The sequence below is a fragment of the Chiloscyllium punctatum genome, chromosome 7 (assembly GCF_047496795.1).
Source record: "Chiloscyllium punctatum isolate Juve2018m chromosome 7, sChiPun1.3, whole genome shotgun sequence".
Lineage (NCBI taxonomy): Eukaryota > Metazoa > Chordata > Chondrichthyes > Orectolobiformes > Hemiscylliidae > Chiloscyllium > Chiloscyllium punctatum.
The window spans coordinates 111,756,912-111,775,288 of record NC_092745.1 but is presented as its reverse complement, the minus strand read 5'-3'; the positions used below and the strand labels follow the sequence as shown (position 1 = coordinate 111,775,288).

General features: G+C 40.6%; 1 protein-coding gene across 2 annotated transcripts in view; it reads left to right on the top strand.

Moving 5' to 3' along the window:
* Positions 1-218: 218 nt before the first annotated feature.
* Positions 219-18,377, top strand: part of ptbp2a (polypyrimidine tract binding protein 2a) — a 75,861-nt gene continuing 57,702 nt past the window's right edge. For both annotated transcript variants that reach the window (XM_072574604.1, XM_072574602.1), the window contains exons 1-2: positions 219-330; positions 1,190-1,220. In XM_072574604.1, coding sequence (XP_072430705.1) covers positions 323-330; positions 1,190-1,220 — 39 coding nt within the window. In that variant the 5' untranslated portion in view covers positions 219-322. The remainder of the gene's footprint in view (positions 331-1,189; positions 1,221-18,377) is intronic.

Sequence of the window (18,377 nt, the reverse complement as noted above, 5' to 3'; positions counted from 1 at the left end):
CTTAAATGACTCCCCTGAAGGTACATTTCCCTCCCCCTACTCTAAAAGGTTCGGCACAGTCCCTGGCTCTCACGCGCTCATTAGCGGCCAGCTGCTCGGCTGCACTCGGTAATTCTCGGAAACCATCGGGTGGGGCATTCCGCTCTCTCCGAAGAGCGAGGGGCAGGCAGTCGGCAATGTCCGGAACGCTCCGGGAGGGCGGCACTCGGAGATTTCCGCAAAGGGGCTGGGGGGTAGGGGAAGGGAGACAAGCGACAAGCGGCGCCATTTTGTGTGTTCACTGTCGGCGGCAGTTGGTACTTAAACCTCTGGTAATCCGGCAATGGACGGGTAAGTACCGTTAGACATTGGGGGAAGCGTGCACACATGTATGCAAAAGCGCCTACACTTCTCTGGGATGTAGATTAATGATAGTTGGCTCGCGACGCGGGGTGCGAGGCCCTCGAATATAAATATTCGGGCCGAGCACCATGACTCTTAAATCCGTAATGTGAATGTCGTGGCGTCTGGCGGGAACTGAAGGTGGATTCTCTTCCGTGCTTCCAGCCCTCCTCGCTTCGTGCTGGGTGAGGCGTATTGTCTGTCCCCCCCCCCCAATCAAGAGGGAAACTGAAACCAGAGTAATAAAGCCGGCTATTGTGTGCCGTGAGCATTGTTGGCGCCCGGGGCCGGCTCCCTAACCGCCCTCTCCTCCCTCACAGGACAGAGAGTCGCCATCAAAGACCAGACATTGGAGACCCTTCATCACCGTCGGGTCTCTCCCAGCTGCTCTGTCTGTTTCCAATGAATAAGCCATCAAGTGATATTCGGTTAATTAAACTGTTTCGTGTACTGCTGGGCTGCCACCCTCTTTTTTTTGTGGGGGGAGAGTTAATAAAAAAAATTCTCATCAACGTGAAAACCCTCGGAAGGAAGAGTTAATAGTAACGAGAGGGATGTGATATTGAAAGGGCGCCAGGCATATGGAGACGGGTCTTTCAGCAATGGCTCCCAGCCAGATTGTGCAGTCAGCAGTTCTGTTTTATAAAAGCCATTATAAACAACGCGCGCACACTCACAAAATAACACTTTGAAGCCTGGTACTTCACTCAGCATCTTTTACTATTGAATAAATAGTAACCGGACGTTTTGATTGTGAGATGATTGAAATTCTGACTTTGCAATATGATGTTTTGTCTTGCTCTCACAGCATTCTCACTGATGTTACAGTTGGCATAAAGGTAGGTGTCAGCTTTTCTCCTTGTATGTTTCTACGTGTGAATCTGCAAAAGAATCAAAATGAATCATTTCAGGTATATCTGTTAATTGTGGCCTGTGATTCAGTATACCTCCATGCAAATGTAGCTGCCCATTAGAGCTTGCTGACTGATTATTGTTCTGTAGTTGAAGGCCCTTTAATTTGACAGGTCATAATATTCAAGAGAATTTTAGGTATGTTCAAACTGTTGAGATTTGGATTATTTGCATTGGAAAGTCATTAATGGTTAGGGTACAATCCTGCCTACTGTAAAAATTAGTTTACTCATGGGTAAGACCTAGCCAGAATTGGAACTTGAACGGAGGGAATGTGAATGTTGAAATTGTGCAATAACATACCAAATTTGCCACAATCTACAAGTTTAATATCCAACTTGATGCCTTTGGTTATCTTAATCTAACTCTAGCACTGTGTTCTAAACAAAAGGTGCTGGAAAACGTTTGCCACGTCTGGCAGCATCTATGAAGTCAAAGTTACTGTTTCAGGTCTAGTGACCCTTCCTCAGAACTGTTCTGGTACTTTTTGTTTTTAACTATAAATTGAAACTGTATGAAAGGCTATTACTTTCCATTATGCTTGAAAGAGATATTGTGAATCTCCTGACCCCTCAAATTTTATTTTTTTAATATTTGTACTGAATTTGAATTTATGACCCATTTTCAACCATTAGATTCTGGATCACAACTGTTTCTCTTAAAAAAATTCTGTGGTTTTGGTTCTTTCACCATCTTGAATCTCTTCTCTGGTAGGTGACCCTTTTGCTGCAATCTTTCTCCTTATTTACTCTATCTAAAACATTTTTGAATTTGAATGCTACTTTATTCGTGTCCTCTAAGATAAACCGCTCCAGCTAAGTAGGGAAACTGGGAAAGCTAAAGTCCGCCCCCTGCTTACAGTTCCAGAAAATAGTCTCCGTATCTTCTCTAAGGCCATTGCATCTTTCAGGATGCCCAGAATTAGATACAATATCCAATATCCTAGCTAGTGTTTTATGAAGGTTTAGTTTTTTGAAGTTTGCTTCTGTCATAAATCCAGTTTTACTTGTGTTATTTTAATTGTTTCACAAAATGCAATACCACCTCAAAAAAGTAAAAGCATCCCTGGTCTCTGTTCCTTCACCATTTGTAGCACACTTATTTATGTTAAAATCAATCCAATGTTGCAAAACAAAAATTCTGTCCATTTAAATTACTATTGGCTTCTGCTCATGCAATTGGTACTGTATTAAAAATTCAATACTTTGTGCTCCATTCTTGTTCTCAAATTACATTTGCTTGTTATTCAAGCAATTACATTGGAAAACAAATGAACTAAGAACTTAGCCAGGAGTAATGCAAAAATAACAACTATTACCGACCAGTGTTTATTCAGATTTTGAGCCTATGCATTTGTGTGGAAATCTTATTTTTATTATTAGCACTTGAAAAGTAATTGCTGGAAATGGGAAGATATTAGTTGTATTATATGAGCCACTGCAAAATAATTGACTTGATTTATTGTCACATTTAGCAACATACAGTGAAAAGTGGTATTTTGCCTGCTGTATAGGCAGATCATTCCATACAAAAATCCATTAGGGTAGCACAACAAAGTGGAGAGGGAGAGATCAACATTTTAATATTTGAGGTCTGTTCGAAAGTATGTAGGGAAGAAGCTGTTCTTGAATCTGTTTTGTATATTCAAACTTCTGCCCATGGAAGAGAGTCTAACTGGGGTGGGAGGGGTCTGTGATTTATGTTGGTTACTTTCCTGAGGCAGTAAGAAGTATAGATGGAGCCAATGGATGGAAGGCTGGTTTGTGTGATGGACTAGGCCGTGTTCATGACTCTCTAGTTCCTTGTGGGCTTGAGAAGAGCAGTTGCCATACAATGTTGTGATGCATCCAGATAGATTCACAACAGAAAGCATCCTAAGTGGATAAAGAGTGGAGCTGGAAAAAGCAACAGGTCAAGCAGCATTTGAGGAGGAGGGGAGTCAATGCTTCTGGTTGGAACCTTCGTATGGGAGGAGTCTGCTCCGCCATTCAGTCATGGCTGATATGCTTCTCATTCCTGTTTTCTTGCCTTTTTCCCTGTAACCCTTCAACTCATTACCAATTAAAGATCTGCTCCCAGGAGGACCAGTTCCACCACAGAACACACCAGATAGCCTCCTTCTTTAGAGACTGCAATTTCCCTTCCCCACGTGGTTGAAGATACCCTCCAATGCATCTCGTCTACATCCCGCACCTCCGCCCTCAGACCCCACCCATCCAACCATAACAAGGACAGAACACCCCTGGTGCTCACCTTCCACCCTACCAACCTTCGCATAAACCAAATCATCTGCCGACATTTCTGCCACCTCCAAACAGACCCCACCACCAGGGATATATTTCGCTCCCCACCCCTTTCTGCCTTCTGCAAAGACCGTTCCCTCCATGACTACCTGGTCAGGTCCACCCCCCCCCCCCCCCCCCACAACCCACCCTCCCATCCTGACACTTTCCCCTGCCACCGCAGGAACTGTAAAACCTGCACCCACACCACCTCCCTCACCTCTATCCATGGCCCTAAAGGAGCCTTCCACATCCATCAAAGTTTTACTTGCACATCCACTGATATCATTTATTGTATCCATTGCTCCCGATGCGGTCTCCTCGACATTGGGGAGACTGGGCGCTTCCTAGCAGAGCGCTTTAGGGAACATCTCCGGGACACCCACACCGCCCCGTGCCCAACATTTCAGCTCTCCCTCCCATTCTGCCGAGGACATGGAGGTCCTGGGCCGCCTCCACCTCCGCTCCCTCACCACCAGACGCCTGGAGGAAGAACACCTCATCTTCTGCCTCGGAACACTTCAACCCCAGGGCATCAATGTGGACTTCAACAGTTTCCTCATTTCCCCTTTCCCCCACCTCACCCTAGTTCTAAACTTCCAGCTCAGCACTGTCCCCATGACTTGGCCGGACTTGTCCTACCTGCCTATCTCCTTTTCCGCCTATCTCCTTTTCCATCTATCCACCACTCCACCCTCTCCTCCTTGATCTATCACCTTCATCCCCTCCCCCCACTCACCCATTGTACTCTATGCTACTTTCTCCCCACCCCCACCCTCCTCTAGCTTATCTCTCCACGCTTCAGGCTCACTGCCTTTATTCCTGATGAAGGGCTTTTGCCCGAAACGTCAATTTTGAAGCTCCTTGGATGCTGCCTGAACTGCTGTGCTCTTCCAGCACCACTAATCCAGAACCAATTAAAGATCTGTCTTCTACTCAAATTTACTGAGTGTTCCAACATCCACCACACGTTGGGGGTAGTGAATTCCTCAGATTTGCAAACCTTTTGGGAGAAGTAGTTTCTCCTCAACTTTTTAAAAAAAAATTTGCTACCCCTTATCCTAAGACTATTACCTCTTGTCCTACAATGCACCAAAAGAGGAAGCATCTGCTCCACATCTATTTTATCCATACTTTTTAATCATCTTGAATATCTCCATTTGATCTCCCCTCCATCTTCTAAATTTCTGAGTATAGGCCTGAACTGTTCAATCTCTCTTCATATGGCACACTTCTCATCTTTAGGATCAATCTAGTGAACATCCTCTGAACTGTCACCAATGCTACTACATCTTTCCTCAAGGGGACCAAAGTTGTGCACAGCACTCCAGATGTAGTCTTGCTAATGCCTTGTATAGTTGTAACAATATTTCCTTATCTTTATATTCTATTTCTTTAGTTATAAAAGCCAAAATTCCACTGGCTTTCTTTATTATCTGCTGTACCTGCATGCTAGTTTTCTATGACTCATAAGCTAGGACACCCAGATCCCTCTGTACCATAGCACCCCAAAGTGTGTCCCTGTTTAGATAATAGGTTGCCTTCCCATTTTTTCTGACTGAAATGTGTGATTCACATTTATCCATGTTAAACTCCCATCTGTCACATTTAGGCCCACTATCCTAACTATTTTGTAAAGTTCTTTATTTCCTTTATTGCAATTTACCCTCCTGCCTCTCTTTTTGTCTTTTTTGTCTTGTCATTGTTTGAGATTGGACCTACAACAGTGGTGTCGTCAGCAAGCTTCTAAATAGTTTAGTGTTTTGCTGTCTTTATCAGATTGTATGCTTGCTTGTTCATAATTGGCATCTTGAAAGCCAAGAACGCTGATAAGAGACATGTGTGGTGTGGGAAAAATACCTGAAGAACTTGGCTGCTGAACTGGGTCTGTGGCTTGCATTGAGGGAACCAGTGATGGCAGAAAGTTATTGACGTCATCCTTACTGATTTTCCCTGTAGAAGATGTATTGGTAGGATTCTGGATTAATGGAGCTGGAAGCTACTTGGATGCTGTCTGAACTGCTGTGCTCTTGCAGCTCCACTAATCCAGGATCTGGTTTCCAGCATCTGCAGTCATTGTTTTTACCTCAATGTATTGGTAGGACTGATTGGTAGGATTGCCACACCATTCTTGTAGAGATAAAGTCCTGCCTTCACATCAAAGATAAACTAGTATGTTGAGTAGCACCACCAGTGTGCTGGTAGCTTTCAAACCAATCTAGCAACTCAACTGGTCAGCCATGAGATGTTGTATTCAAATACCTTCTGTGACTTGGTAAAAGTGAGGACTGCAGATGCTGGAAACCAGAGTTTTTAGCTCAGTGGTGGTGGAAAAGCTCAGCAGGTCAGGCAGCATCCAAGGAGCAGGCAAATTTGACGTTTCGGGCAAAAACTTCTAATCGGGAATAGAGGCAGGAAACCACTAGGGTGGAGAGATAAATGGGGGGGTGACTGGGGAGAAGGTAGCAAAGAGTACAATAGGTGAATGGGGGGGGAAGAGGAGGGAAGGATGGAGGGGAAGGTGAAGCGGATAGGTGGGAAGGGAGATGAGGACAGTGCTGAGCTGGAAGGTTGGAACGGAGGTAAGGTGGGGGGAGGGGACCCACCTTACGTCAGTTCCAACCTTCCAGCTCAGCACTGTCCTCATGACCTCTCCATCCCTCCCACCCACCCTGGAGGCTTCCTGCCTTTATTCCTGATGAAGGGCTTTTGCCCGAAACATTAATTTTCCTGCTCCTCGGGTGCTACCTGACCTGCTGTGCTTTTCCAGCACCACTCTGATCTAACCTCATGACCTGGCATATCCCCACTTTTGTGACTACCCAGTCAGGTAGTAGATGAACACTCTTCGAAGAATGAGTCCAGGGCGGCAATACCATGAGCAACACCATGCAGATGTACAAGTGATATTAACTTTCTGGATCAAAAATACTGGCAATAACTTGTTAACAGCACTGTAGTGCACCTGCACTGTGTTCGGCAGCAAGTTTAGGAAGGTTACTTGCCATAATCTTAAGGTCATTTTAAGGTGGGTAATAAGTGTTGGCCTATCCAGTGTTACCACATCACTTGAGTGAAGAAAGTTAGTTACAAAAATCTGTATTTGTATAAATTTTCTCTTGATGGCAGCTATATCATTTGTAGGTCAAATTGCAGCTGAAAACTGCTACATGCATTATGAAATATTGTATATTGGTTGCCTCTCCCATATCTTTTTTAAACTGTGGGACCTGGAAGAAGATGCCTATGTACAAATGAATTCAGGAGAGGCTACCTGTTTACACACTTCTTCAGTAGTCTACACAGTTGGCTTTGGACATTCGGTGCACTGAGTGGACAGTTCTAAACTTGAATTAAGCTGTACCAAAATTAAGTTGCTAGCTTTAGTGATTTACCAAATGGATGAATTTAACATGTTATACTGTCTATTTGACTACTTTTTAGAGCTTCAGTACCTCTTTAGTACATATGTAAAACACGAATTAACTTTCTTTACTAATTTTCACAAGGAAAAATTAAATTTGGGTAAGATGTTTTGTGTGTGTATATAGTTTAAAATTTTGTCTCATTTACAGCACTTTTTAGTCAAATGTCCTTTGCTTAAATGCTTCATGTATTACGAGTTACAGACAATGGGCTAACCTTTCTCATTGGTTCAGTGGTGGAGGTCCCTTTTGGATGAGATGTTGAAGGATGCTCATCTGACACCTCAGTGGTACTATGAGACTATTAATCCTGATTATTAATCTCTAATATGTATTCGAGTCATCCCAACCCAATCTAGTCCCACCTGCCAGCACACGGCCCATATCCCTCCAAACCCTTCCTATTCATATACCCATCCAAATGCCTCTTTAATGTTGCAATTATACCAGCCTCCACCACATCCTATGGCAGCTCATTTTATATATGTACCACCCTCTGCATGAAAAAATTGCCCCTTAGGGTCTCTTTCATATCTTTCCCCTCTCACCCTAAACCTATGCCCTCTAGTTCTGGACTCCCCAACCCCAGGGAAAAGACTTTGTCTATTTACCCTATCCATGCCCCTCATAATTTTGTAAACCTCTATAAGGTCACCTCTCAGCCTCCGACGTTGAGGACAACTGGCTCCGTGGTTAGCCTTGATGACTCATAGCGCCAGGGACCTGGTTCAAATTCTGCCTTGGCAAATCATGGGACATTAATTACATTTTGTTTTAAAACATACACTAAAAATTAAAGTCAGCAGCCTTATCCAGCTGTGACTAGAGGATTACTCTACCTCTGGCAAGGGGAGTGGTTGAGAATGGGAGTCCTTCATAACCTCAGTCAATGCAGAAATTGAACCCATACTGTTTGCATCACACCACTGCAAACCAGGCATCCAGCCTACTGAGCTATCTGACTCATGGCTGAAATTAATAGCCTAATAATGACTGTGAAACTGTTGGTTTTGGCAGGAAAAACCCATGTGGTTCTCTGTGTAATATCCTTTTGGGAGAGGAAATCTCCTGTCCCTACCTGGCCTAAATGTGACTCAGACTCTTGGCAATGTGGCTAACAACTGCCTTGGTGGTGGTTAATGTTTGCCCACCCAGCAACACCCATATTCCAGAATGAACAGAACTTCGATTTAAAAGATCCTATGGATTTATTCAGGGCCCTCAAAGTGTGCTCGTTTGTTGTCCTGGCTATATTTAGCTCCCAATTTCACTGGTTGTGGTTGGGGGAACGGGAAGCTGACCATTCACCAGGTGAAGGCCTGGTGGTATTATTGTTAAACTGTTAGTTCAGAGATGTTAATCCAGTAATGAATAGGGACCATGGTAGAATTTGAATTCAATAAATATATGGAATTAAAAGTCTAATAATTTCCAGTTGTCAGAAAAACCCATCTGGTTCACTAATGACCTTTAGGAAAGGAAACCTGATCTGGCCTACGTGTGACTCCAGACTCATAGCAACGTGGTTGACCATTAACTGCCCTCTGGGCAATTAGTGATGGGCAATAAATGCTCATTTGGCCAGTGATGCCCACATCCTGTGAATGAATTAAAAAAACTCAATTGTATTTTGTGCAAATTGATATGGAATTTGTCTACACTACAATAGTAATCAAGTATTTGTCAGCTGAAATTCTTTCAGATATTCCAACTTCATGAAAAACATCATGCAACCACAAAATCAGAAATTGTTGGAATCAGATTTGTTGGAAAGACTCTGTAGATCTGGCAGCATCTGTGGAGATTAAGCAGAATTCATGTTTCTGGTCCAGTGACTCTTCAGAACCAAAAAATGTTTTTATTATGGAACCATCATAAAATCAGTCACTGGATTTAGTTGGAATTCACTGTTCTGCAGTACATTCTCCTTTATTTACGTTATGTATTTTATAATCGAATGCTGAGCTTTCTCAAGAGACCTTGGTTGTTTTCCATTGTTGTGATCTAGTTGCTGAGTTGCATGAATTTTAAATTGCTGTCAAAGCAGTACCATCTTGTCATGTCAGGGGTTAAATACAGGAATTCAGCATTTTGTCATTAGAAATCTTCATTTGTATAATTTAACTAATCTTAGTAATTTGTATTGGTATTTTGCAAGTTTAGTCCTCTTTTTGACTTCAAGAGCATGGTTCTGGAAAAGTACAGCCGGTCAGGCAGCACCCAAGGAAGCAGGGGAATTGACATTTTGGGCGTAAGTCCTTCACCAGGATATGCCTGCTTTTGCCAGAAACATCGATTCTACTGCTTCTCTGATGCTAGGTAAAAACAAGGACTGCAGATGCTGGAAATCAGTCTAGATTAGAGTGGTGCTGGAAAAGCACAGCAGTTCAGACAGCATCCAAGGAGCAGGAAAATCGATGTTTTGGGCAAAAGCCCTTCATCAGGAATAGTGGCAGGGTGCCTGCAGAGTGGAGAGATAAATGAGAGGATAGTGGGGAGAAAGTACCTCAGTACAATAGGAGAATGGGGATGGAGGTGATAGGTCAGAGAGGGTAGTGGGGGAAGGTAACAAAGGGTACCTTCTCTGCTGCCTGGACTGCTGTGCTTTTCCACCATCACAGTTTTGACTCTGATCTCCAGTGTCTGCAGTCCTCTCTTTCTCCCGGTCATCTTTTTTTCTTTCCCAGTTTGCATGTTTTTCAGTTTTTATACTTTTTGATTTCCTTTTTTCTGTTTAGACTGACGAGAGACATTCTTGTTTACTTGGGCTGCAGTGTATTCCCACTCTGACAAACTCTTCCTTTTTTCCAGAGCTCTTTATTTCAGATATCTAGTGGTACAGTATTTAAGTTTTTGTTTCCATTTTTGAGGTAGTTCAACTGCAGAAACGTGACAGTTCTGTTAGAATTTACAAATGTAATCTGTTCAATAATTCTTTCTTGATTTATGGACTTAAAGCAGTATTAAGGTTGTTGAAGTGATGCATTGCAAATAAATTGAAAGCATGTGGACCAGTTTATTAATCCTGTAGTAGAATTCTGCTCACGTGTGCAGTGATGGTATTGTTACAAAATCATCTGTATTTATACTCCCAATTGGGATTTTTAAATAAAAACATGTTTTTAATTGAATGTTTGTTTGCAGTTATTAATAGAACTGGTATGGTGTGATAGTAAAACTACAAAGAGCTTATTGTTTATATATGGGCTATCTGGTTGCTGTACATGTTGGACCGAAGGGTTTGTTTGTGTTGTACATCTCCATAGGTTGTATTGATATGTTGAATTTTGAGAATTAACAACTCTTACTTGTCCCCTGAATTTCAATGTTGTGACTGGAGTGCTTCTGTTGACTTGTTTTCCCTGGATTAATGTCAGTAAATTTTGGCAAGAATTCTGGCAATGTCCAGTATGCTTTTTTTTTTGGCATTTAATTTCATGGTGCAATGGACTTATTGCCTCATTTTCAGTAATTCTTCTGATCAAGTGGCATTCTAACTTTTAGCCTAAGTCTTGCAGTTGTATCCTTCAGCAAGGTAATGTGCGCCAGCAGGCAAAAGCAAATGTTGTAGATGCTGGTTATCTGAAACACAACAATTTTGAAGAAGCTCAGCAAGTCTATCAGCATCTATGGAGAGGCAAACAGAATTCATGCTTCAAGTGTATCATGACTGTCTTTCAGAATTTCTTTTCAGCATTTTTTTTAGATTAGATTCCCTACAGTATAGAAACAGGCCATTTGGTCCTACAAGTCTACACTGACCCTCCAAAGAGGGAAGTTGATCTGAGTGGGTTACTGTGACTGATGCACCTAACACTGGGCAATTTAGCACGGTCAGTTCACCTGACCTGCGCATCTTTGGATTGTGGCAGGAAACCCATGCAGACAATGGGAGAATGTGTGGAGTTTGCACTGTTACCTGAGGCTGGAATTGAACCCAAGTCCCTGGCGCTGTGAGGCAACAATGCTAATCACTGAGCCACCATGCCGCCCTGGAAAAAGCCATATTGAACTTGAAACATTTTAACTCTGTTTCACATCTGCACTGTTGCTGCCAGACCTCCTGAGTTTCTCCAGTTTTTGTTACTGATCATGTGCAATATAACTGAAAGAACAGAAGAGAAAATTGGCCTAAAATAAAGACATTTAAGAACTAGAAGTTGTGCGATGCAATGCTGCTCTCATGTTTTATTATCAAAGTATGTGATAGAGGTGTTGAATGCTTGAGGCCCATACTCCATCCCTAATAATTACAAAAGTTGCTGTTTAAAATCAAACAATGGAGACATTGTGTACTTAGTAAAGTTTTAAGTTTGTCAAAATAATTTTATCACTTTGTTTACCTATATTTAACATAGTCTTGAGCTTTGCTAGTACTGTTAAATTTTTATAAGAAATTTGCTAGAACTTCAGACACTAGAAAATTGGCAGAATGGGAAGTGAACAGCCTGTGAAGTGCAAGAGGAAAATAAAACCATTTCTGTTCTTGATAAATTTTAGAAATTAATTTGATACTGTAAGACTTCAATATTCCAGTGATAACAGCCAGGTTGAAATAGTGTCAGTATTGAATTTATTTTTTAAAAAAAATTAATGCACTGCATCTTGATACTTTTTTTATTACACATCTTTTTGCCTTGGTTTTCATGCTTTAAGGTAATTCATTGGAAAAAGAAAATTTTAATTTGACTTGAAGGCCACGTGTTAGCTACAGCTTATCTAAGTCTGGTTGAAATAGCTTCAAAAGTTCAATAACTAATGAAATTCCATTATATACTCTGCATTTTAAAACTTTTCTGTTTTTCCCCTCTACTTTTCCTTTTTAAGAACTCCTATGATTCAGCAAGGGAATAAATGTAGCAGGGAACTAGTTACATATTTAAATCAACTTGTTCAGATGTTAATTGCCTACCTCTGGAACAGGTGAGACTTGAACCCAGGCCTCCTAGCTCTGAAGTAGTGGTAGTGCCCATACAAGAGCTCTGATCCATTTTATAGAAGAGTGCAAATCATGGATATTTACAGCTACATAAATACATTATTTTTTAGGTGAAAGCTTAAAGTATCTAGATAGTTTTCCATAGGCACTAACAGTTGTCACATTTGTTTGAAGTGAATACATTTTTAGTTACTCTGATCATTTTAGATAGAAGTTTATAAAATCGTGAGGGGCATGGATAGGATAAATACAGTCTTTTCCCAGGGGTGGGTGAGTCCCAAAACTAGAAGGCATAGGTTTAGGGTGAAGGGGAAAGATCTAAGAGACCCGAGGAGCTACCTTTTCATGCAGAGGGTGGTATGTGTATGGAATGAGCTGCCATAGGAAGTGGTGGAGGCTGGTACAATTGCACCATTTAAAAGACGTCAGGATGGGTATAGGAATAGGAAAGGTTTGGAGGGATATGGGCCAGGTACTGGCAAGTGGTACTCGATTAGGTTGGGATATCTGGTCGGCATGGACAAGTTGAATTGAAAGGTCTGTTTCCATGTTGTACATCTCTGACATCAATAATATGTATTATCGAACAACTGCTTTGGGTGATCTCTTGATTAATCATTCCTGTGTATGAATCTAATTTGCCTAATGTAGTTACATTTGAATGTTGATCTTCTGAAAATTGCAAAGCCAGCACTGAAGGTTTCTCATGCTCAATTTGTAAGGTGTATTTTATTAAGACTATTTTGTATTTTTAAAAGTTGAACTTTCCTCCCAATTTAGTTTAAATGTTAAGTTATGGAATAGTATGTCTTAGGACATTTTCAGGACAGAATCTTCAAATAAACCTTTTAAACTTTGAAATGTGTATTCAATTTGTGGGCACCTAAATTGACCAATTCACATCACTGCATTTGGATTTTACTACTACTTGTCACAATGTTAATTTGTTCTGCAGCATTTCCATTTTGGCTCCTGTATTATCTTCATGAAAATAATTTTTCTTTACTCCCTGTTTTCCTTTTCCTGGTTCAAGCTACGCATGCTTATTTGTCCTCAGATTGTGCAGCACAACCTTTTTTGAATTAACTTGTTGGTAGACCCATCAAATGATATGCCAACCCTAATAATTTTTTTAAATACAGCTTCAGTTTTCCAGTTTCAATATTCTGAATTGCAACCCAGTTGCAACACAAAATACTTCATAGTAATTATATAGTTAAAATTTATGATGCAGCATTATCTGTAATTAAAGCTGAGTAACCATTTTAAATGGATTTTATGATTTCGGTTTATTCCTCAATACCAAACCACAAGACATAATTTTCAATTGCAGTTTGACAAGGTAAGTCTGTTCTTGATACTGTTACTTTACTGTGGCATAATGTAAAATGAAGTCCCAGCCATTCATGGGGCTGTCATGGATACATATAAAGTTTGGCAGTAGTCTAATTGAGAATTGACAAAAACCTTTAGCTGACAGACTATCTCCCATCATATGTTCATGAATATGGTCAAAGTTTATTTTATTATGTATCCTTGTGATTATTTAGAGCATTTATCTTCCCATCAAACTTGTTTTAGTTGAATATATTTGGAGAAAGTGTCAGTTATGAAAGTCATAGTGCAGTTGGAAACATTTTAGACTAAATAGGAACATTTTAAATGCAGATTTCCAATCAAGTTGCAGACTTTTGTTTTAGAAAAGTTAGCTGTGCTCTTCTAGTTTTGGTCTCCTTAGGTTCCTAGTTTTAATTGCTCTATTATCAGTGTCCCCACCATCTGTTGCCAGGCCCAACAGCCGTACTTCCCTTCTGATGCTGCTTATCTACTCATTTGCTTCCTGTTGAGTCACATCTTTAAAACCTACCCTTTTTCTCCCAATTGTCTAGTCATTTAACTCCTTGCATGGCTGTTTTATTTTGTTTCATAATGTTTCTGTTAAACACCTTGCAATGTTTCATTATTAATTTTTGGCAAGATTTGTAATTCAGGTTGAAAAGTTATCTTGCTGAGCTTGAAGGTTTATTTCGGACGTTTTGTCACCATACTAGGTAACATCAGAGAGAGTCTTTGAAGTGCTGGTGGTATGACCCGCCTCTCGATAGGTCTTGGTTGCTTAAGGTGGGTGGTGTCATTTCCAGTTCTTTTTTTTTCCCAAGCACATCGAATCAAAGCCAGTGTGTTTATTGATGGAGCTCTGGTTAGAATGCCATGCCTCTAAGAATTCTTTGACGTGTCCTTGTTTTGCCTGACCTAGGATGTGTGTTGTGCCAGTCAAAATGGTGTCCTCCTTTTGTCTGTATGTATGGAAACTAGTGAGAGTGGATCGTGACTTTTGGTGGTTAGTTGGTGTTCATGTATCCTGATAAGTTTCTGATGTAGTGTTTTTCTTTTTATGATCCTTGAATGGTATCGTGTAAATGATAGTTTTGCTGGTGGTATCTATTGGATCCTTTAGGTTCACTTAATCGCTTTGTTGGTAGGCTTGTGGGCTACTATGATGCCAAGGGATCTGAGTAGACTGGAAGTCATTTCTGATATGTCTTTTGATGTAAGATAATGTGGCTATGGTTTTTGGTTGCGTTGTCTGCTTGTTTAGGTTTGTTTGAGGAATTGGCAGATTTGTTTATTGGGTACCGATTTTATTTTTGAAAACTTTGTATAGATATTTTAGTTCTTGAGTGCTGCAGTGTGATTGTAGCTCCTTGAAAAGTCTTGATGCTGCTCAGTTTGTGGGTGGTGGGATGATGGCTTCTGAAGTTAAGTATTTGGTCCATGTGTTTTTCCGAAGCTGTCCGTTAACTATAAGTTCACCTGTCCCGTCTAGGAATGGAAGTCTGTTGTCGTTCACCACCTCTTGTGAATTTTATGTCTGTCAGGATATATTGTTGATGGTCTTGTATGTCTCTTGTAATTTGTTCTGTTTTGTGATGTCATCACAATGACAACAGACTCCCATTCCTTGCTTCAAAGATATCAGAAATGACTTCCAGACTACTCAGACCCCTTGGCATCACGACAGCCCACAAACCTACCAACACACTGAAAGAATGACAGCTGAACCTAAAGGATCCAATACATAACACCAGAAGAACAAACATCATTTACAAAATACCATGCAAGAACTGTGTTTTTAAGAAAAAGTACATTGGGCAAACTGCCAGGAAACTTGCCACCAGGATACATGAACACCAACTAACCACCAAAAGACAACTCACTACATGTACACAAAGAAGGACAACACACTCATCCTAGGACAGGCAAAACAAAGACACGCACGAGAATTCTTAGAGGCATGGCATTCTAGCCAGAGCTCCATCAATAAACACATTGGCTTACACCCTATCTACCTTCCCTTGGGGGAAAGAAAACAGAAATGACATCACCCACCTAAAGAAACAAAGACCTAGAAATAGAGAGAAGAGTCATACCACCAGTAATTCACCAGAGACTCACTGATGTTACCCAATAAGGTGACAAAACATCTGAAAACAACCTTTTGAGCTCTGTGCTAACTTATTTCATTATTTAAAGTGCTATATAAATATTATGATCTAATGTATTGAGCAAAGAGTAAATTTTGCATACTTTGTGTGCATTTCTTGTAAACTGGATTAGTATCCTTGTCATCCATTCCTACTTCACCTATAGTCTGCATTTGGCCTTGAATCTTCAGGAGATGGATTAGTATTTATAAATTTTGTTTTCATGAATAGAATTTATTCTTGAGGTGCCTATTTTTGTTTTTATAACTTTTTAAAATTTTAGTGTTCTGGCAATATTGCATTCACATAGCAGGTGAAATTGAAGTTATTGTCATGTATGCCAAGGCACGTGAAAAGTTTTTTTTTGTCTTGCGAGCAATACAGGCAGATCACATGGTTAAATTGCATAGCTAAGTAAATAATAGGTAAACAGTGGCAAAAACAAAAAACACAGGTACGGACGCATGCTAAGAATGAGTCCAATTCGTATTCTAACAACAGTAGAGTGGAAACTATTTTGAAACTGGCTGGTGCGTGTGTTCAGTCTTCTGTACCACCTTCCCGATTTGGTAGAAGTTGTAGAAAAGCATTGCCAGGGTGGGATGGATCTTTTGAGAATGCTGGCAGCCTTTCCTTGACAGCGGGCCTGTTAGATGGATTCCATGGATGGGAGGTTGGCCTTTGTGATTGTCCAGGCTGTGTTCACCACTCTCTAACTGTCTCTGATATATCACTACCAAACCAGGTAGTCATACATCCAGACAGAATGCTCGTGATGGCACACCTATAAAGGTTGGCAAAGGTATTCACTGTCAACTGCCTGAGGAAGAAGAGACATTGTTGGGCCTTTGTAACCAGTGCGTCCACGTGAAGAGTACAAGAACGCTTGTGTTGGATGACCACTCCCAGGAGCTTGGCACACTCCTCTCATTCCACTTCTGTGCTGTTTAATGTGTAGGGGAGCATGAGTAACATCCCACTGAACGTCAATAGTGAGTTCCTTGGTTTTGATGGCATTGAGAGCTAGGTTGTTCTCAGTGCACCATTTTTCCAGGTCTTCCACCTCCCATCTGTAGTCTTTCGTTACCATCTGAGATTCGAATCGACTATGGTGGGGTCATCAGTGAACTTGTAAATGCATGTAGGAAGATGGAAGTTTTTGGAATTAGTACTTAGCAAAATATTGTCTTGTTGATTTTTAAACCTAGTTGGGAAAGTGGATGTAAGTACTTTTTTGTAGTTTTTTTTTTCAAGGTCTGAAGTGTGATATCCCAGTTGACCTATTACTAGATGAGTCAGATCCCAGATTAGAATTCTGGGTTTTTAAGGTTAGGTTTAACATGGCAGTTTTTCACTGAAGCACAAACATGCAATGCTGCAGGTTTGGGATTTTAAATAAAACCAGTTACGCAAAAGATATAAAGCTAGAATAAACAAAATTATTCATGCTTAAAGATTTTGAAACATGGCATTGATACCACTTGTATTTTTACCAACCGTGACACCTTGCATAAGAAGAGAAGTCCTCTCCTGTGTAGGGTTTGACTTAGTGAAAACAATAAATTCGGGAGATCACTGTGGGTCAGACAGCATCCATGGAGAGAGCGTGCAAGCTAATGTTTCGAATTTGACTTTTCATCAGAGCTCTGAAGAATCGTAGACTTGAAATGTTAGCTTGCGCTCTCCCTCTCCATGGATGCAGTCTGACCCATGGTGATCTCCAGCATTTGTTTTTCAGTACAGATTCCAGCATCTGCAGTAATTTGTTCCTATGTAGGGTTTGACTTTCTGATTTGAATTCTTGGTCATATTAATCTGGATTTTTCTCACCTTCATGTAACCCCTTCAGGGTTTTATCCAAACACACTTTTGGTCTGGAATTTTGAGGTTTATAAAATCAAGAGGGGCATGAATAGGGTAAATAGACAAGTATTTTTCCTGGAGTGGGGGAATCCAGAGCTAGAGGGCATAGGTTTAGGATGAGGAGAAAAATGTAAAAGGGACCTCCGGAGCAACATTTTCATCCAAAGGATGGTGCAAGCATGGAATGAGCTGCCAGAGGAAGTGGTGGAGGCTGGTACAATTAAACATGTAAAAGGCATATGGATGGGTTTAAGAATAGGAAGGGTTTAGAGGGATATGGGCCAAGTGCTGGCAAATGTAACTAGATTAGGATATCTGAATGGCATGGGCGAGGTGGACCAAAATATCTGTTTCCGTGCTATAAATCTCTAGACTCTGTTATGGCAGAGACCATGCGTGGAGCTCAACCGTATTCCATTACAGTAAATCCTGCTTGTCTGTGTCTTTGCCATTCACTAATTTACTTCTCCACACAAAACATTGTGCACCATTTTATCTAACGTGGGTCCAGTGATTGCTTATGTGCGTTGTTTTTAAGAATAAGTAATGGAAGAAAACTTGGAATAACTCTTTTATAAATCATTTTTTAAAAAAAGAAAAACAAAACTTTGTGATTCAGTATTTCCTGGCCTGGAAAGTACATGTTTCTGTTCTGGATACCAGGTTACACATGGGCCTGTATCATTGTACTGATTGATACTGCTGTAAACCTAAAGGTCAGTTTGAGAAATTTGATATTCCACTTTCTCCAGTAAAACACTTTTTTTTAATTTTTGAAATTTTATCTTTGGAGTACTATACTTATCAAATTTCGGATGGTTGCAACTTATCCAAGTGACTTCAATTATAAAAATGTTTGCTTGTCAGGATTTCCAAGGATTTGCAAATGATGGGTCTACATGATCATTCATATTACTGTGATGCTGATGGATTTTGAGTTTTCTGCATTGGGGTTTATCCACCAATGAGACAAAATTGATGAAAGTGACCTTTTCTGAAACACTCAACCCACAAAATCTAAATAGGTGACTACCATGTAAGAAAAATAACTACAAATTTAACCAATTTGTGTAGCATTAAGGCTTGAGTT